The 24307-nt window shown below is 36.4% G+C and overlaps 1 protein-coding gene across 4 annotated transcripts in view; it reads left to right on the forward strand.

Annotated features, from left to right (window-relative positions):
• The window catches only part of pde8b (phosphodiesterase 8B), a 67137-nt gene extending 42830 nt beyond the window's left edge, over positions 1 to 24307 (forward strand). For all 4 annotated transcript variants that reach the window (XM_031317590.2, XM_031317589.2, XM_035991385.1 and 1 more), the window contains exons 12-22: positions 605 to 682; positions 1738 to 1814; positions 5414 to 5578; positions 6423 to 6468; positions 7601 to 7730; positions 10066 to 10264; positions 11282 to 11499; positions 11663 to 11801; positions 12383 to 12550; positions 12775 to 12904; positions 22614 to 24307. In XM_031317590.2, the coding sequence (XP_031173450.1) occupies positions 605 to 682; positions 1738 to 1814; positions 5414 to 5578; positions 6423 to 6468; positions 7601 to 7730; positions 10066 to 10264; positions 11282 to 11499; positions 11663 to 11801; positions 12383 to 12550; positions 12775 to 12904; positions 22614 to 22723 (1460 nt within the window). In that variant the 3' untranslated portion in view covers positions 22724 to 24307. The remainder of the gene's footprint in view (positions 1 to 604; positions 683 to 1737; positions 1815 to 5413; positions 5579 to 6422; positions 6469 to 7600; positions 7731 to 10065; positions 10265 to 11281; positions 11500 to 11662; positions 11802 to 12382; positions 12551 to 12774; positions 12905 to 22613) is intronic.

A 24307-nucleotide genomic window follows, 5' to 3' on the forward strand; every position in this document is an offset into this window, starting at 1 on the left:
AGGGCAAGGACATATTTCAATACTGTTTGCCTAGATTCGGAGAAACAAGTTCGGAAACTTTTTTTTTTTAAATCAATCAACAGACAGACATCTTTTTTTTCCATCCATATGGTTAAAAAAAAAGTATGTGAGACTTCTGTAAATAACTATTGGAACAGTTATCATCTTTGTTAGATGTCCTTCAGGGTTTTGAGCGGCTCTATAGCTTGCTCTGTCTGTTGGTGGTTGATTTTGTTGAATTTCCCCTCCTTTTTGCGTCCACAGTTTTCGCCCCAGGAGGCTGAAATTTGACATGGAGTGTCTGTGAGGTTATGTATGTGTTAATTCATGCATGCGTGGATGCATGCACGTACGGGGTCACAGCTATTGCGAATTTGTGTTCATATGGTCCGATATTTATTTACCAGACAAATGGACGCTCGCGGTAGCTCGGTGGCTTGAATGTAATGATGATACGTGGGAGGTTCAAACTGGGGCAACATGTAGAAGTGCTTGAGAAAAAACAGAGCACTGAGACACATCTATATCAGTGTAACTCTGTCCCTTCATCAGTCTAAACGTGCTGTACATTTAATGTCCATTACGTCCTTCTGCCCCTCTGCAGAGTGCCATTGTCTACGTCACCGCGACAGGAGGAAAGATTCTATTGATGCCAGATCACTCAGCTCTCGCAGTAGTGACGGTAAGACCATTCAAAAAGCATTATCTTTTATTTGGGCCTCGGTCTGGAAAATTGGGCCTCCAGTTTTTGTCACTCTGTAGGAAAGATAATGCAGAAAACAATGTTAATAAAGTAGAGAACAAGGTACAAGCTGGAACACAAAGGAAGAAAGGGGAGATGAGTCTGACTGTGTTGTGGTTGGCACTTGAACAAAAGAGATCCTTAAGAGAGAAATCGTGGGCTGATTACATTATACATACCTCCCTCCTCACAGCGGCTGAGTGCTACTTTGTCTGCTTCTTCTTCAATCAAACCACTTTCCTTCTTTCTCTTCTCGTCCTTCATTATCTTTGTATTAACATTTGCCCTATGTTAACATTTTCTTCATTTCCTCTCCTTTTTTGTACTTTTACTATTAGGGGTAGGGTGGAAAAATCGTATGAATAGTGATTTTTTGTGACAATTTTTAAAATCGATTCTTTTCCCTAGAATCGATATTTTTAAATAACTTTTTTTGTTACCAATGATTGACCTAAATATTTTCTATTTGTACGGTACAGCGACTACATCATATCCGTTTCCAGCAAAACAGAGTGGAGGCAGAAAATCCATGTCATGTACTTCTTTACACATGAAATAAATGTCAGATGGACTGACTGACGTGTGATGTGCATTCTTTTAAGAAAACAACTAGTTTTTAGAAATGTCTCATGATATATATTGTCTCTAGAAGTGTATTATTCAACTTTTGTTTTGGTTAAAGAAGGGGAGTAAAATCGCAATACTCAATACTATCGCATCGCAATGCTTCTAGAATCTAAATAAATTAAAATCAGAATACAAATCGAATCGGCGCCCGTGTATCGTGAAAGAATCGAATCGGGACGAAAGCATATCATCCCAGCCCGATTTTCTATATGTCCTTTCCTTTGATGAGGACTAACAATTGCAGGCATTGTGATCTATTTTTTTCACATTTACAGTATTGATGACAATAATTATTAGACTGTAGGGGCTGTCGATCAATTAGCCTTACTATCATGGTGCATAAAAGCATTATTTTCTTTTAATTGCAGCTTCCGGTTTACAGAACCGAAGATATTCCTCCGTCGCCAGGATTCACTCCATGACTATCGAGGCTCCCATCACCAAGGTACGCTGCTTTCAGCATTCAGTTATTTAGCATCATTATTGTCCCACTAGGCCTGGGCAATATATCAATATAAATCGATATTGTGATATGAGAATAGATATGATCTTAGATTTTGGATGTCAAATATCGTGATATGACATAAGTGTTGTCTTTTCCTGGTTTTACAGGCATGACAGTAAAGTAAAGTCTGTAAGACTGTTCTAGCTGTTCTATTATTTGCCTTTACCCACTTAGTCATTATATCCACACAGTGTTGTAATGTAACAAAGTACAAATACTTCACTACTGTACTTAAAGGAGAACTCCGGGCAATTTTTACGTTAATCTTGATCGCTATACTTTTTTGAGTACTGTCTATAGCAAAAACCATGAGCCGAATTTGTGCTAGCAACATGGAGCTTCTGTAGCTAATGCCCAGAGCTCCCATTAGCTAAAACGGCAGTTATGGGGGCATAAGCTAAAGAGTGTCTTTGTGCCTCTTAACAGACTCAAAATGCTATTAAAATGTCTATGCAACATGAACAGGGCCCTTACATGACAACAAGATGCGTTTAGCAACTTAGCCATTGTTGAAATTCACATACCCTGTTAGCTGCTAGCTGCCGTCTGGGATGAGTGAGTGTGTTCAGCCAGGCTTCGGTAATAATCATCACGCTGCAGTCCCGTGTGTATTTGTAACATAAATATCCATTTAGTGTGCAATCCATCTGGCGTTGGTGAGTAGGAGTCTTGTCGATCATGCCCGGCTGGCGTCCCTGCCTCTGCTTCCTCCCCGCCCTCCTGGCTTCACGCGGCCGACAACAATCCAACGAGCGCCCGCTGGTCTGGTGGATGTCTTCCAGAAGACCGTTCAAGCCTTCACGCCGCGAAAAATTGTATTTTATTTCCCCCTCAAAAATAGGTAATTGAGCACTGTAGTGGTTATGACCATATTAGTGACTATGCTACATGGAAACGGGCCAAATTATGTTTGGGTCCTGTACAGTAAAATAGTGTTTTAGACGGCTAGCTGTAGTATCGCTAAGTTGCACAGACATTTTAATAGCATTTTGTGTCTGTTAAGAGGCACAAAGGCACTCTTTAGCTTATGCCCCCATAACTGCCGTTTTAGCTAATGGGAGCTCTGGGCATTAGCTACAGAAGCTCCATGTTGCTAGCACCAATTCGGCTCATGGTTTTTGCTATAGACAGTACTCAAAAAAGTATAGCGATCAAGATTAACGTAAAAATTGCCCGGAGTTCTCCTTTAAAGGTGTAACGTGTTTAGTTGTTCATTATCAAAATCTGTGTTGCCCGTTTACAAACTTATATTTACCAATACCATCAATTCCAAGTATTCCTTTTGGCTTGAAATTTTACATTTGCATTTGCATGAACTGGGGTAGACGCTCCATATTCATGCGCCATCTTAAAATACGTTAGCCAGTAAGGGACATACAGGACATACTGCTCCGCCTTCCGCCTTTTCGCTGTCACACGATAAACTCACAGGTGCTGCTAATGCTGCTAATGGGTATCGTAGCTTCCCGGCCCCGGCAAGTTTGAAGAAGGAAACATGGAGGACCACACGTATTCAAAATCCAAATTTCAGGAACAGGAGTCTTCTTCTTCGCCCAGAAAAAGAAAAAGGAGATTGAAAAGAGCAAGAGACCGGCTTTTTGAAGCGTGAAGGCTACCGTAGCTGTAATACGTACTTTGAACTGTGTGTTGCGAGAGAGTTGATTGCGATATATGATCTCAACGCTAGAATAGAACACTCATTGAACCTTTAAGTAGAATTTTCACGTATTTGTACTTTACTTAATTATTTATATTTCCGGAAACTTTTAATTTTACTCCACTATATTTCCCCTAAGCATCTTAGTTACTCGTTACTACAAAAATAAAAATCAGAATAAATTTGTTACATTGGAAAAAAAAGCAGGTTTTGCGAATCATTGCTCCTAGATTGCCAAGAAATGCACGCTCCAAAAATTACTTTTGATACTTAAGTACAGTAAATATCAGATACTCTAAGACTTTTACTCAAGTAATATTCAAAAAGGAGACTTTAACTTCTACCAAAGTCAGTTTATGGTAAGATACTTGTACTTTTACTCAAGTATTGCTTTTTAAGTACTTTATACAAGACTGTATCCACATTACTCATGATTATTTATCACAAATCTCATTGTGTAAATATTTTGTGAAAGCTTCAAATGTCAACCCTACAATATCGCCGCAATATCAACATTGAGGTATTTGGTCAAAAATATTTTGATATTTAATTATTTTCATATAGCCCAGCCCAAGGTCCCACCCAGAATAAAGTAATGGAAAACTTATTTTTATAAATGATTTTCATTCTTAGTGCCTTTGGGCACTAAAAATACAATTTTTTTTTTAAATTATTAGAATATAGACATTAAGAGAATAAATCGTTATGCAAGTACTTTTACTTTTAATACATAAAGTACTTTTAAAATCAGGTACTTTTTACTTTTACTTAAGTAGGGTTTTCATTGTTGTACTTCTACTTTTACTAAAGTAAATATATCTCTGGTTATTTGTACTTTTACTTAAGTACTGAGATTCAGTACTTTCTCCACTACTGCATGTCAGTAAGTTATTCCAACACCGCATAGCTAATCAGTGGCCATTAGAGCTGCCCTTTACTGTCTGTGAGTTGTTTGACTGAGCCCGCAATGGACGGTTTGCCTCTCATGGCTGCTAATAGGCCGCTTTTATTTGGTATTTAAAGTTACCACTTCACTTACTTTTACACACTATCCTCATTTTCGTATGTCTACAGTGCTATGTTTTAGTTGTATTTATGTCATCCCATTTTATCTTACATCTTATTGTGCTTTTATCTTATTTTATCTTATATGACTAATGCTCTTAATGCTGGGCTGACCCGTTCCCCCGCCCAGTGTATTTCATTGTAATGTTGACCCCTGTGTTACATATGATTAATAAAATAAAAGTAAATTAATAACTAAAACAATAACTGTTTTGGATTAAGCTAAATATTCAACTTTGTTTAACAGATGTACTGTATTTCTTTAGAATGAAATAAAACAATATTCAGTAAAAGAAACATTATCATTGTTCGTAGGATTTTTAACGGCAATAATGTTGTAAAAGAGCACTATGTCTGTGTATCCATTGTTCTACTCCACTATTGACATCAGGGCATTTTTGGTACTGTGTGTATTTGATCATCACAGAATTGTTTTTGTTTTTTCTCTTGATTTCTCCCTGACCCGACTGTCATGATGCAAAGGTCTAGGGGAGCAGATACTGTGAGCAGTAACAAACCCAGGTCAAGTTGTATGCTTGACCACAGTTTATGATATACAGTACATCCCACAGTGCCCCGCTCCCCGTCCTACTGCAGGTCCTGTGATGCTCTTGTTTGTTTGAGAAACAGCTTTTTATAGCCGTTTTGCCCGGCACAAGATTTCTCCAGCATCACATGCACATCTCACGGACACATGCACAATGAAAGGCTGTTTTATATATAGCATGTCTTGCAGAGGGCTCTTTGTGCATGTGTTTTGAATGCAGTGTCTGTTTTGGAGCAGAAATAGAGACTTTTTCTTTTTCCTCTTCCCCAGGTAATAAACATCATCAATGCAGCCCAGGAGAGCAGTCCGGTAGTGGTGGCCGAGGCTCTGGATCGGGTGTTGGAGATCCTGAGAACCACCGAGCTTTACTCCCCTCAGCTCGCTTCCAAAGAAGATGACCCCCACACCAACGACCTGGTCGGGGGGCTCATGAATGTAAGAGGCCGTGTACTGTAGATACTCAGTGATATGCTTTCCAGTTCATTCATAAGTACACATGCTGGAAACTCTTTATAAGGAGAAACATGGAACAACATGGAAAATAGTCTTTTTTTTGGGGGGGGGGGGGCATTTCTGCTTTTATTAGAGAGGAAAGCTGAGATATGAAAGGGGAGAGAGAGGGGGAAGACATGCAGGAAAACCATCACAGGTCGGATTCGAACGTTGGACCTTCTGCGTCGAGGATTAAACCTCTGCACATCTTCGTCTTTTTTTTTGTCTTTTTTTTAATCACATTGTAAAAATGTTCTTACCTCAGGCGTATGAAATCGAACATGCATTCTTGTTGAACCAAGAAATATTTGGCTTCCTAATCAAATCTTTATTTTCGGAGTGCCAACAGACTCTTAGTTTATTTATTTATATATTAATTTGTTGAATAAGAACAACTATGTGTTGAGTCACTGCACACAGATGTTCGTCTTTCTTGGAGTTTTCAGATCCATCAGCCGGCTGCAGAAACTTCCAGCAAATACCAAATTATACTTTTTTGTTGTTGTCTACAAATCCTATGAAAAGACCAAAACAAACATTGATGTGGTCCTACTAACAAGTGTATGTGTGTGTGTGTGTGTGTATATATATATATATATATATATATATATATCTCAAAGCCTGATATATCTTCTTCCTCTGTGCCATAGAGCACCATTATAGTTAAAAAATGCATCAATGTGCCACACTGTTGCACTGGGTGGCATGTTCCTTCACTACCATGAACACATGCATTCAATGTTCTTCTACAATACTTAAACCATTTCTTTTTTTTGTTTTCCTCCAGGATGGGCTGCGGAGACTCTCTGGGAATGAATATGTCTTCTGCAAAAGTAAGTTTGAAAGGACCAATGAAGTATCCCATTATATTAGTGATCAATAAAATAATAATGATAGTAGTAATACAATATAGTTACCTATAAAGGCCCTGCACACCCACAGAACGTTTGACTCAATGTACAACTGATATGCTCTCATAACACACACAATAAGTCAATCATAAACATGGTTTTCCAAGTAGTACTTGTAATATCTAGTTTAGCATAAAGACTGAAAGCATGAGGAAACAGCTAGCCTGGCTGTGTCCAAAGTTGTAAAAAAATAAACGCCTACCAACACCTCTGGCGCTAATTAACACATTAATTAAACATCGTGGGTTTATTCGGTACACAAACAGAAATGTAACAAAAATGCTAAATTGTGGTTTACAGGGAGATACCCAATGTAACTATTTCTGGGCGACCAGTGACTTTGGTCTTTATGTTAAACTAAGCAAAGTTAATCAACTCCCAACTCCAGATAATTTAACGCACATATATAAAATCATCTATGTCTCTGTAAGAAAAGCTTTTGGCAGCGCTCTGACAATGACTTACCATACTTCACAGGTTCACGCTGTGAAGATGACTAAGAGAAGCCAATCAGTGTTTAGTTCATTTAAATCATTTAAGAAAAAGGGTACAGACGTTTTAGCCTGTTTCACTTGAGTGAATCTCATGAATAAATATTATTCATATAGTGGTTACCGACCAGATGAATGTTCTTTTAGAGTGTGAATTCTTCCATCTGAGTTTATTACGTAACCCCATTATAATGATTAAAGTCACAAGTGCACTTACAGTAACTGAGAGAAGATCTAAATCAAGAGTTTATTTTCCAAGAAATTGTCTTCTCTTTCACAGTAATCTTATCTCAGAGCTGCAGCTACTTCGGCTCACCTACAATTCTTTAAACAATCTTATCACACACCATCTTTCTACCACCGTCTCAAAGGGCCAGGTTTACAAAGTGAAACACTCAGCCAGTATGTTTGCACATGTGTATAGATATCAGAGAGCCAAGATTGGCACAGCCGTTTGTTATTTATCCTTCAAACCCACACAGAGCTCCCTCTCAGTTTGCCCCTTTTATGGTCAAATCACCCTAAACTGTGTATGTGTGTGCACACTTCTGCCTATCTGCTAGATATGAGCCAGAGCCAGCTGGCCATCCCGGTCACTCTGAATGACGTCCCTCCACCCATCGCCGAGATGCTGAATGATGAGGAGTGCTGGGAGTTCAACATCCTGGAGCTGGAGGCAGCTACTCACAAGAGGTACGAAGAAACTGAAAATGTGGAGAAAGACTGCCCATTTCTTTGGCTCAGAAAAGGCAATATATTGCTTGTTGCATGGTAATCATTTCATTGAGTTATCACTCCAGGACTTACTTGGACTTACACAGTGCCCTGTTACGTCATGAACTACTACAACTACTACTTCTAGTCATAGTTCCATTATCTTTATTGTGACTATAATTGCCACCCCCAACCGGTACCGTTAAGACAACCGCCCACCAAGATGGGTTTGTCCGATGTTTCTGCCTAAAAGTTTTTCCTGGCCACTGTTGCACTAAATGCTTGTTCTTGGGGGAATTGTTGGAATTGTTGGGTCTTTGTAAATTATAGAGTGTGGTCTAGACCTACTCTATCTGTAAAGTGTCTTGAGATTTAACTCTTGTTATGATTTGATACTATAAATAGCATTGAATTGAATGTTTTGCATTCTCAAAATTGGCAATTGATATCTTCCTACCATTAACACATTTGCTTAAATCTCCTCTGTCTACGGTGGCCGACAGGGGCAAACGCCCTGCAACTTAAGAAAACACATGCAAATAGATAAAACACAAGCAAATTAAGAAAACATCTTCATTAATTTGACAACACATGAGCAGCATTCAGCAAATGCGCTGCAAATATACACAACACAACCAAATACATAAACGCGCTGCAAATACACACAACACAAGCAAATAGATAAACGCGCTGCAAATAAAAAACGATGCAAAAAGAAAAGCACGCAAACCTCGAAAAAAGAAGCGATACAAAAAGAACAACAACTTCATTAATTTGACAACACATGCGCAGCATTCAGCAAACGCACTGCAAATACACACAACACAAGCAAATAGATAAACGCGCTGCAAATAAAAAACGATGCAAAAAGAAAAGCACACAAACCCAGAAAACAAATGCAACAAAAAAAACGCTGCATCCAGATTACACAACGGAAGTTCTCCAGGCCTCTAGAGGGAGCAGCTAGTGGAACAGCTGGATTTTCGACCCCACGGGGAGCGCTCTGCCTTTTTATTAGAGTCAGGTATGGCTGCAGCCTGGAGAACTCCATAGACTGTATATTAAATTCATATTATTATTAATAACATAATATATTAATAATATACAGTCTATGCTCCCGTCCCATGCCCTCCCGGTGCCGTCCCCGAGCTTCAGCTTTTCAAAATAAAAGCTTGCGTCTGGTCCGCTATGTCTTTGTACTTTGGTGTGTTGGATGTTTGTGAACTAAACAGTACGGCAATCATGCTAATGAATACAATAACTTTTTCAGCAGATGTCTTACTTACAACACGTTGGAGTTAGCAAAGCAGTTTTGTGTTTATATGTGCGGGCGGGATTTATTCAGTTTGATAAATCCCACGGTAAATTGGCTGGTTTACTAACAGGGAGGGACTAGAAATCCTGTCTGGTTTTTGTATTTCAAGAGCGAATTGCTCCACAATATGAATACAGATTGATCACTTATTTTGTTGGTAACCGTTGTTGTATAATCACAATATTACACTTGAGGATGCCTACACTTCAGTAATGCGCCTTTTGGACCTCAAAATTAAACCCTCTCATGTAATATGGCTTAAACAAACATCAACATTAAACGCTGATGCAGTTTTAAATGTTTTATCACCACGAGTTTACAGACGTCTCTGCTGATTGAGTATCACCTGTGACCTGAGCCGAGACACACCCACCAAACGAGAGAAAACAGATCTCAAACATAGATTTAATATTTACAGTCTATGCAGTTGCGCTCTCTCTCTCTCTCTCTCTCTCTCCCCCGTGGGGTCGAAAATCCAGTTGTTCCACTTAGCTGCTCCCTCTAGAGGCCTGGAGAACTTCTCTATCGTCTATTTGCGTGTGTTTTCTTAAGTTGCAGGGCGTTTGCCTCTGTCGGCCAACGTATCTGTCTCCTGTGAATAGTGAAGGAAAAACAGTTTCATCGTGATCTTTACTCAATAAAATACGCATAAAGTATGAACATTAAAGGAATGGATCAAAATTTGAGGAAATGCGTTTACAGACTTTCTTGCTGAGAGTTAGATGAGAAGATCAATACCACTGAGGGGTATCGATCTTCTCATCTAATTCTTCAACCCACAGCTTTTCTCATATTTTGGAATTACCGCAAATTAAATATCAGTTAATGATCCAATGTATTCTAGGTATAAGGATAAAGCTATTCAACTCATAATCAAAATATACATGCGCAAAAAAGATATTTTAAAGTAGATGAGGATGCAGAAAGAAGGGATAACAAAGATACCATAATAAAGCAGAGAGAAGTACTGAGTAAAGTCTTTTGTGGGATCCTCTGCAGACCGCTGACTTACCTCGGGCTGAAGATCTTCACGAGTTTCGGCGTGTGCGAGTTCCTGAACTGCTCGGAGGCCACGCTGCGCTCCTGGCTGCAGCTCATGGAGGCCAGCTACCACTCCTCCAACTCCTACCACAACTCCACACATGCCGCAGACGTGCTGCATGCCACAGCCTACTTCCTCCGCAAAGAGAGCGTCAAGGTTAGAGAAAAACAGACATTTGGAATGACTGACTAACCTGCAGTATTTTAGTAGCTGATATATTGCTATACTATAAGTGTAATGTCTTACAAGACATGCCTTCCTAGTATTCATTCTACTAATGATGTTAAACATGTAATGCATGTCATAGCTTCCATTGTTTAAATCAAGGTAAAGAGATCTGTTATGATGAGGACTTTGAGACTTGTAACCACAGTTATATATGAGATTTCTCCTAATGTGATTTCTTCCCTTTTTCCCCCAGTTAAAGGGCTTTTTTTGCACATTTTTACCTTATCCTCAATTGGGATAAGGTAAAAATGTGCAAAGAAAGCCGTGTGCTGTACAGATGATAAAGCCCTCAAGGGCAAAGTTGTGATTTGTGATTTTGGGCTGTATAATGAAATTGACATACCCTATGTAGTTTTTAGCCAATAAAACAAATGCAAAACATTGCTTATATAACACAAGAATCACACTAACAAAGCATCAACATGAACAACAGTAACTGTGCTTGGACTTCTGCAAATTCCACTTTTGGTAGCTGGACTTGTGCTTGTTTGGAAAACAGTTAAAGTGATTTAAAAAACATACAGAATGCATTTGTATATACAGATGAAATATTAGAGGCATATACATTGATGTCTACATTTTCTTAGCCATTGTAACTGAGCACAGAATCATACCAAAGCATATGAAATACAGTACAAAAGAGGCGTCTTCCCGATGTCACTAAAGGCCACGATATGTTCCAACTGTCAGATAAAACCAAATGCAGTACGTTTGAATGTCAGTCAGGATGGTAAAGTTGTAGCTCTGGCTGTTTATTTAAATGTGCAGCTGCAAAATGTCTAAGCTGTAATATCCTCTACAGGGATTCTGTATTGAGCCTACTTTATTGACACTGTCATCCAAACCAAAGCCCAAAATCCAGCTATAATTTCTTAATGTCAGAGTATGAAAGGCGTCCACTCATGTTTTACTGACATCCCTCCGTGTCTCTGCTGTTTTGTTCAGAGCAGTCTGGACCAGCTGGATGAGGTGGCAGCGCTGATAGCGGCCACGGTGCACGATGTGGACCACCCGGGCAGGACCAACTCCTTCTTGTGTAACGCCGGCAGCGAACTGGCCATCCTCTACAATGACACAGCCGTGCTGGAGAGCCACCATGCGGCCCTTGCCTTCCAGCTCACCGTCCGAGACAGCAAGAGCAACATCTTCAAGAACATAGACAGGTTGGTAGAGGCAGCTTGTGGTGGTTTGTATTGGCAGCCTGATGGCATGCTTTGTGTTTGTGGAGTTATTATGGATTAGAATAGTGTGTGACGTTATGGTGTTATTGGTTTATTAGCATCAGACGGATCCAGATCTTAACGTTGTCCCCTCCACTGCTGACAGGAATCAGTTCCGAACACTGCGACAGGCAATCATTGACATGGTGCTCGCCACAGAGATGACCAGACACTTTGAGCACGTCAGCAAGTTTGTCAACAGCATCAACAAGCCGATGGCGGCCATAGAAGAGACCAGCACAAGTGTAAGTGTGCTTTTTAACATTTTAAACTTAAACGTGTCAGAAAGACCTGAAAAGATGCTTTATTTTACAGGTCTGTTATTTGCTAATAATTTCTTCAAAGATTTCTGGAAAGTACTCTGCTAATTACTTATTACAGGGAGAATGGAGACAAAGATATGAGACTGTTTTAGTTCACAGTTGTCGTTGATTTCCACAGGAATTTTCTTGAAATTCATTTAAAGTAAATATTCATTCATTATTAATTTCACATTTGAAACTGTTACTTTCATATATGTTTATTTAAAGCTTGCCTGGCGACAAAATTCACATTTGACCTACTACGCACTGTCTAAAGACTGTAGGTTACACTAGCATAGCAACTAATTATTTAATTGGAAAATGTATGAATTAAACACTTTTTTTACCTATAATTGTGCCAAATTACTTTGTTCTTTTCAAGAAACTTTCAAGTAAATTTAAAAAAAATGTACAATCAATACTGTAAAACAGAGGGACATGTGTCTCCGTAAATGTGTGTATAAGTAAACATGTTATTTCTCCGTATATGCAGATGCTTATGTATTTAGTGTCTTTACTTTTAGAGCGTAAACAATGACTGTGAGGGTCAGGCCAACATCAGGAACTCTCCAGAGAACCGTCTGCTTATAAAGAGGATGTTGATCAAGTGTGCAGATGTGGCAAACCCCTGCAGACCGCTCGAGCTCTGCATCGAGTGGGCTGGACGGATCTCTGAGGAGTACTTTGCACAGGTGTGGGGACGACAATAATGCAGCTCAATTAATTAGAAGAATGCATTTGAAAGCTGAGAACAATACTGTATCTGTAAAGAGAGGCAAAGCATTTGTTTCTTTTGATCCATTTTAATTGTCTCACTTTGCATAATTTCTCAATTATGGCCTCTCACATTCAAAGCTCCAGATTTCGCTTGAGTGTTTGAGTGCTTCGTTGTGATCTGTGTGTGTTTGCCCTGCAGACGGATGAGGAGAAGAAACAAGGGCTGCCAGTGGTGATGCCGGTGTTTGACAGGAACACCTGCAGCGTGCCCAAGTCTCAGATGTCCTTCATGGATTACTTCATCACTGATATGTTTGACGCCTGGGATGGTAAGAACAATATTTTCTTCTCTTTTTTTCTTCTTCTTTTTTGACATACTATACTATGACTTTATTTGTCATACTATACTATGATTTTTTTTTATGAATTTTTCAACATACTATACTATGACCTTTTTATGACTTTTTTTAACATACTGTACTATGACTTTTTTTTAATACATTTTTCAACATGCTATACTATGACATTTTTATGACTTTTTACGACATACTATTCTATGACCTTTTTATGACTTTTTTTGGCATACTATACTATTACCTTTTAATGACTTTTTCATAAATTTTCCAACATACTATACTATAAAATTTTCTTCAACCGATATACTATACTACAACGTTTTTATGACTTTTTTCGACATACCATACAATTCATTTTTTAGGAATTTTTCGACATACTATACTATGACTTTATGACATACTAACACTTACGTCTCGTGGCTTTGAGCTATAGTTGTCGCCCCATAACTGCATGGTTCGCTCCCTGGCTTCTCTGGCCATGTGTCAAAGTCAACAACATGTTATACTATGACTTTGTTTTCGACACACATGCCTTTTTTTCGACACACATGACTTCTAATGAATTGTCTAATCATACAATCTTGAAATTATGCAAGTATTCCTCTCAGTGGTGTGAAGAACAAATAATCGAACAAAACCCTAAGCTTTAAGCCTTAGGTGTAGCTCCCCAAGATAAGATGTTGACTTTACAGATAGATCATAATCTGAGGTTGAAGGGTCAAACCCCTGCTGTCTCCAAAATCTTTCATTTTCTCTCCTCAGTAATGTTGAATAATAACTACAATGTCAAACCATTGTGTTTCTAATGTCACAAATAGCTTAGTGTGATGATGCCTGAAGATTAAAGGTTGAAGGTTCAAACCCAGTCAGGATCATTGAATTTTAAGGTGTGAAACCCAAAATGAAGAAGTCAAAAATACTACGAAACAATGGTGAGGCCGAGGGTGTCAGATAAGATGGCTCAGTGTGATATAATGCTGGTTTGAAAACCCCAATGGTCATGTGTTCCAACCTGATTATGGTCTGTTTGTTTGGGGTTTCAAGCCCAAAATGAAGAAGTCAAACACGTTGGTGGCGCGGTAAGTTGGTTCTAGACACATAAGGTACACACGTTGGGGTTGACTGTATGACTTTTTTCGACATGCTATACTATGACTTTTTTTTCAAAAAAATGTCGACATGCTATACTATGACTTTTTTTCAAAAAAATGTCGACTATGTCGACCCTATTTCCAGAGGTTTTTCTAATGGTTTGTCCTCCGTATTGTTGAGTAATAAATACGACGTCAAACCATTCTAGTTTGAGCTTTGCAAATAGTTTAGTGTGATAAATACCTGGTGATCTGTCTGAAGGTTGTGTGTTCAAACCCAGTCAGGATTATTGAATTTTTTTACTTTTTTCGACATGCTATGCTATGACTTTTTTCACACTTTTTTCGACATGCTATACTATGAATTTTTTTTACTTTTTTCAACTTGATATACTATGACTTTTTTCGACATGCTATACTATGAATTTTTTTTACTTTTTTCAACTTGATATACTATGACTTTTTTCGACATGCTATACTATGACTTTTTTCGACATGCTATACTATGACTTTTTTCGACATACTATACTATGACATTTTTTCAACATGCTATACTACGACTTTTTTATCAACGTTTTTTGCTATAATAATGACTTTTCTCACTTTTTTTCGACATACTATACTATGACTTTCTTTGACATACTATACTATGACTTTTTTGACTTTCTTTGACGTACTATACTATGACTTTTTTTTTTAACTTTTTTTTACTTACTATACTATTACTATACTATTACTTTTTCGACATGCTATCAATTTTTTCTCACTTTTTTCGACATACTATACTATGACTTTTTTGACATACCATACTGTCTTTTTTATGACTTTTTTTGACGTACTATACTATGACTTATTATGACTTTCTTTGACATACTATGCTGTGACTTCTTTCGACATACTATACTTTGACTTTTTTCTATTTTTTTTCGACATACTATAATATGACTTTATTCGACATGTTATTATGACTTCTTTCTCACTTTTTTTGACATGTTATACTCTGACTTTTTTCTCACTTTTTACAACATGCTATACTATGACTTTATTTCGACATACTATACTATGACTTTTTAGGACTTTTTCGACATTCTATACTATGACTTTTTAGGACTTTTTTCAACATACTATACCACGACTTTTTTATCAAAGTTTTTTGCTATACTAATGACTTTTTTCTCACTTTTTTCGACATGCTATACTATGACTTTTTTTCGACATGCTATACTATGACTTTTTTTTGACGTACTATACTATGACTTTTTTCAACATGCTATACTATGACATCATCTTTTTTCGACATACTATACTATGACTTTTTTTCGGCATGCTATACTATGACATCATCTTTTTTCGACTGACTATAGTATGACTTTTTTCAACATACTATACTACGACTTTTTTTATCAACGTTTTTTGCTATACTAATGACTTTGTTCTGACTTTTTTTCGACATACTATTCTGTGACTTTTTTGACATACTATACTGTCTTTTTTATGACTTTTTTGACACACTATACTATGACTTATTATGACTTTCTTTGACATACTATACTGACTTTTTTTTGACATACTATTCTCTGACTTTTTTGACATACTATACTGTCTTTTTTATGACTTTTTTGACACACTATACTATGACTTATTATGACTTTCTTTGACATACTATACTGACTTTTTTTTGACGTACTATACTATGACTTTTTATGACTTTCCTTGACATACTATACTGACTTTTTTTTAACATACTATACTATAACTTTTTATGACTGTTTTTCGACATACTATACTATGACATTTTTTTGACTTTTTTGGACATGCTATACTATGACTTCTTTCGACATACTATACTATGACATTTTTTACTTTTTTCGACATACTATACTATGACTTTTTTTTGACTTTTTTGGACATGCTATACTATGACTTCTTTCGACATACTATACTATGACGTTTTCTATTTTTTTTCGACATACTATAATATGACTTTATTCGACATGTTATTATGACTTCTTTCTCACTTTTTTTGACATGTTATACTCTGACTTTATTTCGACATACTATACTATGACTTTTTAGGACTTTTTTTGACATCATATACTATGACTTTTTAGGACTTTTTCAACATACTATACCACGACTTTTTTATCAACGTTTTTTGCTATACTAATGACTTTTTTCTCACTTTTTTTTGACATGCTATACTATGACTTTTTTTTGACATGCTATACTATGACATCATCTTTTTTCGACAGACTATAGTATGACTTTTTTCAACATACTATACTACGACTTTTTTATCAATGTTTTCTGCTATACTAATTACTTTTTCTCACTTTTTTTCGACATACTATTCTATGACTTTTTTTCGACATGCTATACTATGACTTTTTTTCGACATGCTATACTATGACTTTTTTTTGACATACTATACTATGACTTTTTTTTTACTTTTTTTGACATGCTATACTATGATTTTTTACTTTTTTCGACATACTATACTATGGCTTTTAAAACTTTTTTCAATGGATATGGACCTAATTTTTGACAAGAGAAGTGGTTCAGTAAGTGAGGCTGGTGGCTAAAAGTCTCAAGGGAAAGGCTTAAATCCCTGCTCCCCTTTCTAATTATACGATCTTGAGATTATCTAAGTATTCCTCTCAGTGGTGTGAAGAACAAATAATCGAACGAAATAACAGACTCCAAGTCATAGGTGTAGCTCACCAAGATAAGATGTTGACTTTACAGATAGATTGTAATCTGAGGTTGAAGGATCGAACCCCCTGTTTCCTGAGGTTTTTATAATTTTTTGTCCTCCGTATTGTTGAGTAATAAATACGACGTCAAACCATTCTGTTTCGAGTTTTACAAATGGTTTAGTGTGATAAATACCTGGTGAGCTGTTTGAAGGTTGTGGTTTCAAACCCACTCAGGATCATTGAATGTTTTACTTTTTTTCAACATGCTTTACTATGACTTTTTTCGACATGCTATGACATTTTTTCGTCTTTTTTCGACGTACTATACTATGACTTTTTTCTCACTTTTTTCAACATACTGTACTATGACATTTTTTCGTCTTTTTTCGACGTACTATACTATGACTTTTTTCAACATACTATACCAAGACTTACTTATTATTATGTTGAGTAATAAATACGACGTCAAGCCATTCTATTTAGAGCTTTACAAATAGCTAAGTGTGATAAATACCTGGAGATCTGTCTCAAGGTTGTGGGTTCAAACCCAGTCGGGGTCATTGAATTTTTACTTTTTTCGAAATGCTATACTATGACTTTTTTTCGACATACTATACTATGACTTTTTTTTCCGACTTTTTTCGACGTACTATACTATGACATTTTTCTCATTTTTTTCGACATTTTTTTCAACATACATACAATACTATTGCATTTTTTCAACTTTTTTCGACATACTATACTATAACGTTTTTCGACGTACTATACTATGACTTTTTTGTCATTTTTTTCGACGTACTAACTATGCAATACTATGGCATTTTTTTGACTTTTTTCGACATACTATACTATGACTTTTTTCTCAATTTTTTCGACATGCTGTACTATGACATTTTTTCTTTTTTTTCCGACATACTATACTATGACTTTTTTCAACATACTATACCACGACTTTTTTATCAATGTTTTCTGCTATACTAATGACTTTTTCTCACTTTTTTTCAACATGCTATACTATGACTTTTTTTTAACTTTTTTCGACATGCTATATTATGACTTTTTAAAAACTTTTTTCTATGGCTTTTAAAACTTTTTTTCATGGATATGGACCTAATTTTTGACAAGAGAAGTGGTTCAGTAAGTGGCTAAAAGTGAAAGGCTTAAATCCCTGCTCCCCTTTCTAATTATACGATCTTGAGATTATCTAAGTATTCCTCTCAGTGGTGTGAAGAACAAATAATCGAACGAAATAGCAATCTCCAAGTCTTAGGTGCAGCTCACCAAGATAAGATGTTGACTTTACAGATAGATTGTAATCTGAGGTTGAAGGATCAAACCCCCCTATTTTCAGAGGTTTTTCTAATGTTTTGGCCTCCATATTGTTGAGTAATAAATACGACGTCAAACCATTGTAGTTTGAGCTTTGGAAATAGTTTAGTGTGATAAATACCTGGTGATCTGTCTAAAGGTTGTGTGTTCAAACCCAGTCAGGATCATTGAATTTTTGACTTTTTTCGACATACTATTCTATGACTTTTTTTTTACTTTTTTCGACATGCTATACTATGACTTTTTTCACACTTTTTTTGACATGCTATACTATGAATTTTTTTACTTTTTTGAACTTGATATACTATGACTTTTTTCGACATGCTATACTATGACATTTTTTCGTCTTTTTTCGACATACTATACTATGACTTTTTTCTAACTTTTTTCAACATGCTATACTATGACTTTTTTTCGACATACTATACTATGACTTTTTTCGTCTTTTCTCGACGTACTATACTATGACTTTTTTCAACATACTATACCAAGACTTACTTATTATTATGTTGAGTAATAAATACGACGTCAAACCATTCTATTTTGAACTTTACAAATAGCTAAGTGTGATAAATACCTGGAGATCTGCCTCCTGTGGGTTCAAACCCAGTGGGGATCATTGAATTTTTACTTTTTTCAACATGCTATACTATGACTTTTTTCTCACTTTTTTCGACATGCTATACTATGACTTTTTTTCGACATACTATACTATGACTTTTTTCTCACTTTTTTCGACATGCTATACTATGACATTTTTCTCATTTTTTTCGACATTTTTTTCAACATACATACAATACTATTGCATTTTTTCAACTTTTTTCGACATACTATACTATAACTTTTTTCGACATACTATACTATGACTTTTTTGTTATTTTTTTCGACATACTAACTATGCAATACTATGGCATTTTTTTGACTTTTTTCGACATACTGTACTATGACTTTTTTGAACATACTATACTACTACTTTTTTTCTCGTTTTTCGACATGCTATACTATGACTTTTTTTTAGACTTTTTTCGATATACTATACTATGATTTGTTTTACTTTTTTCGACATGCTATACTATGACTTTTTTTTAGACTTTTTTCGATATACTATACTATGATTTGTTTTACTTTTTTCGACATGCTATACTATGACTTTTTATGGACATGCTATACTATGAATTTTTTTGGACATGCTATACTATGAATTTTTTTGGACTTTTTTGGACAAGCTAGACTGACTTTTTTCGACATGCTATACTGTGACTTTTTTCTCATTTTTTTCAACATGCTATACTATGACTTTCTTTGACATACTATACTGACTTTTTTTAAACTTTTTTCGACGTACTATACTATTACTGTTTTGACTTTTTTTGACATACTATTCTATGACTTTTTTTTGACTTTTTTCAACATGCTATACTATGACTTTCTTTGACATACTATACTATGACTTTTTTGACTTTCTTTGACGTACTATACTATGACTTTTTTGACTTTCTTTGACTTACTATACTATGACTTTTTTTTAAACTTTTTTCGACTTACTATACTATTACTGTTTTGACTTTTTCGCCATTACTATTCTATAACTTTTTATGACTTTTTCGACATGCTATGAATTTTTTCTCGCTTTTTTCGACATATTATACTATGAGTTTTTCGACACACTATACTATGACTTATTATGACTTTCTTTGACATACTATACTGACTTTTTTTTAACATACTATACTATGACATTTTTTACTTCTTTCGACATACTATACTATGACTTTTATCTAATTTTTTTCAACATACTATAATATGACTTTATTCGACATGTTATTATGACTTCTTTCTCACTTTTTTTGACATGTTATACTATGACTTTTTTCTCACTTTTTACGACATGCTGTACTATGACTATTTCGACATACCTTACTATGACTTTTTAGGACTTTTTTTGACATCATATACCATAGTATATGTCGACACAGTATAGTATGTTGAAAAAAGTCCTAAAAAGTCATAACTTTTTAGGACTTTTTCGACATTCTACTATGACTTTTTAGGACTTTTTTCAACATACTATACTGTGTCTTTTTAGGACTTTTTATGACATACTATACTATGACTTTTTTTTAAATACTTTTTTCGACATACTATACTACCGGTATGACTTTTTTGAATTTCTTCGATATACTATACTATAACTTTTCTACATATTATACTATGACTTTTTAGGATTTTTTTCAACATACTATACTATGACTTTTTAGGACTTTTTTTGACATACTATATAATGACTTTTTAGGACTTTTTTATGACATACTATACTATTACTTTTTTTCTCATTTTTCGACATGCTATATTATGCCTTTTTTTTCAACTTTTTTCAATATGATTTTTTAAACTTTTTTCGACATGCTATAATATGACTTTTTCTTCGAATTTTTTCGACATTCTATACTATGACTTTTTATGACTTTTTTCAACAAACTATACTGTGTCTTTTTTATGACATACTATACTATAACTTTTTAGGACTTTTTTCGACATACTATACTGTGGCTTTTTTTTTTTATTTCGTCGACATACTATACTATGACTTTTTTTTAAATACTTTTTTCGACATACTATACTACCGGTTTGACTTTTTAGGAATTACTCTAACCTACTATACTATAACTTTTTTGGACTTTTTTTGACATACTATACTATGACTTTTTAGGACTTTTCTTGACATACTATACTATGACTTTTTTTTAAATACTTTTTTCGACATACTATACTACCGGTTTGACTTTTTAGGAATTACTCTAACCTACTATACTATAACTTTTTTGGACTTTTTTTGACATACTATACTATGACTTTTTAGGACTTTTCTTGACATACTATACTATGACTTTTTATGACTTTTTTCAACATACTATACTATGACTTTTTTCGACATACTATACTATGTATTTTTTATGAATTTTCCGACATACTATATTATACATTTTATGACTCTTTAGACATAATACACTAACTTTTTAATGAATTTTCAACATACTATAATATTACTTTTTTTTTGGTTGAAATAACTATTCTATGAGTTTATCACTTTTTATGCCATACTATACTATGACTTTTTTATGACAAACTAGTCTTTTAATTTTGATTGAAATTCGACACAAGTCTTTGTAGACTGCAAATGAATCGATCATTGAAATTGGCAAACTACCTTAATAAACAAGGTCATACTACAAGGTTAGATCTTTAGCTTTATATTTCACCTTATCATTTCAGCTGCAGCTATCTCCGCTAAAACCGTGTGAAAGAAAAAAAAAGCAAAAATAGCATACCTTTATTAGTTAGAGATTGAGCATGAAAGTTCATTCTTGACATTAAAAACATTGGTTTGACAACAAAAGAACAAATCTGAACCACTGACTGTTTTTTTGGGAACTTTTTGGGAACACTCTTCCTCAGCAAATGTAGTTTGTTCACATTGCTGTCAAAGACACAGATGCAGCTGATCCTAAGACTTTGTTTCTTTTAATTGGCTTTCTTTTTCAGTTACAACTTAAGTAGAAACAGAACTAGCTTGGATCAAGACCTCATGTATCATTGACTACATTTCTGATTTGTTTAGCAGTTCAAATGGAATGAATGAAACTAAAAAGTCAGACTATCAGCACAAAACACAACCTCATACATTCAGATCCTCACCCCTGCCCTCTATTACTGCCTCCAATGATTTCTTAATTTTTCTTGGCAGATTGCGGGATAGGCAATCACAGAAATAAGGGATGAGAAGGAGGAGATAGCATGATGCTTATAGCTCCCCATTCCCACTGAATTTCCCTTTTAGTTGAGTCTCCCCAAGAGGGAACTTGTTTACTGTCAACGCAGCTCTGATGTCATGGAAAGATTCCAAATGCCAGTGGGACGGAGAGAAGCTGCGAGGGCGTCAGGGGAGTTGGGAAAATAGTAGAAGGCATGGGGGTTCACGATCACTCGGTGCAGGGAGGAAAGAGCACTCGAGATGGATTTCTCTTAAACACAAAAACACACATGCAGCAGCCGCTTTCAATTCACCAGGGTCACTGTCAGGTCACCGCAGGTTCACTGTAAGTTCCAGAGATGCAGCTTGGGTCATCAACAAACCGGAAAAGAGGATGTAAACAACACGGAGAGAAAGCCAGAGAGACCTTTTCACCCCATGAGTCCTTTAATGTGGGAGCAACATTGCAGAGTGTACATAACATTAGCCACTGTACATGAACTACACACGCACACACGCACGCACGCACGCACACACACACACACACACACACACACACACACACACACATCCTAATCGCTTATGTGGAATGATAACAGGAAGTGTCTGATAGCAGGTGTGTCATGTCAGTTGACATTTCACCATATTTGTTTATTCCTGGATTCTTTTTTTTTTTTTTTTGTACAAAAGCCTTACATGATAATCTTAAAATAGAGTTTTTTGTTGCTGCAATTGACCTATCTGGATGTCCAAATCTGTGTCCATGTCTGTTTTTCTTCGAGCAGCTGAACTTTTCTGTGTTTCTCCCCCACCAGCCTTCGCCAGCCTGCCTGGTCTCATGGAACACCTGTCGGAGAATTACAAGTACTGGAAGGACTTGGACGAGATGAAGTGTAAGAGCCTGCGTCCTCCCCCTCCTTCTTGACCGACCTCTTGTAGCCTCCTCTCATCCATCACTCCAAGCAGGGTAGGACAGCGAATGCAGCCCTGCGGTGAAACAATTAGTCTCTTCAGCTGTGATTCGACGGAGCTCTGTGCCCTCCCAGGCGCCCCCGGACACGTTCACGGCCTCAAGCTGGGCGATCGGGGACTCTGAGAGCAGACATCACTGACTGACGAACACTGAGACGCTGTTTCAATCTCAAATCACAGCCTCTTTTCTTATGTGGTTATTGGTGGAGGTGGTGTTCTGCCAGTGGAGAACAGGTTGTCATTTGAGGGCCCTGTCGACTTTATGGTCCCGTTACGTTTTCCTAATAGCACCTCTATGAAACTGTATGGACCTCACAGCTCACTTGACAATCTGTACCATACAGTATAACACACCTGAAACCTGCACTTTAGCTAATCAAGACATTTTCATTTTGAGCATCCTCTTGGTGTTTTTGCTTTTTACTGCTTTATTTTCTTTGAACAAATCTTTTCATTCTACGTCTGTCTATTGCTGTAAAAGAAACATGGTGAATGAGATGGTGACCAAAGCTAGAGGCTCTGAACTTCATGCTTATTCCTTTTCAAATTGCCAACTTCTGAAGGTGCTCAGCTGGAATTATTCGTTCTTATGAACTGTGATACAGTCTACACTATGAGAGACACTTTTGACTTGTGTCTGGGACCAAATACTTAGCAATCCCTGTTAGCCATGTACAGAAATAACTTGCTGGAAAGATTTAAGAATCTAGAGCTCTAGAGACAGTTAGCCAAGTACCAGGGTCCAATCAGAGGGGGAGAACGAGCCAGCACACAGGTTTTCTAAATGATCAGCCCCATATACAGAGCCGACATCGAAGAAGGGCCTGCATTTGTGATGAGATCATGTAGCTACATAACAGTATCATTGTCCTTTGTGAAGGTCTTTGTCAGAACAAATGGAGAGAATTGCATTGTATCAGAGCTGTTTAAGTTAGCTGTAATGCTTTCATCAAATAATATACAAATATCAGATGTTACATAACTTTGTGACACTAACTGTAGACATTTGCATCCAGATAAGAAGAAACAAATCTTCCAGACTTCCAAGTATCTGAACAATGTTAAGAATAAGCTTTCTACGTGAAGCTACACTGACTGTTGTACAATGGTGCACAAATCCTGTAGAGGCCATGTAACGCTGTTTGTCACAGCAGCGAGTAGCTGTGTTAGACCTCACAGCGACCTGACAGATGTATGAAGGAGCACCGGATCCATGTTTGGATCCAGCTTGTAAAATCAGCAGCTGCAGAGCGCATCGTCTGTCCACTTCCAACATTAATCAGCTCCGGCTCTCACAGGGTGTTTGTTAAAACCAATTTTACTGTATCTCAAAAATCCTGCAACTGCAATTCGCCTCGCAGTCATTTGGCTCGGTTTTGGGGAGAGGTCTAGTCTGTACATGATTTTCAGATTATTTGGATTCAAAGGAATGAGACAAAGGCCATCGGATGATGAGCTCTGCATGATGTGTCTGCCCTCTGGTGGCTACATTGGGGTGTTGCCGTAGTGGTAACATTAAATCAGTGTAAAACGGTGA

This window comes from Sander lucioperca, chromosome 14, assembly GCF_008315115.2.
Source record: "Sander lucioperca isolate FBNREF2018 chromosome 14, SLUC_FBN_1.2, whole genome shotgun sequence".
Lineage (NCBI taxonomy): Eukaryota > Metazoa > Chordata > Actinopteri > Perciformes > Percidae > Sander > Sander lucioperca.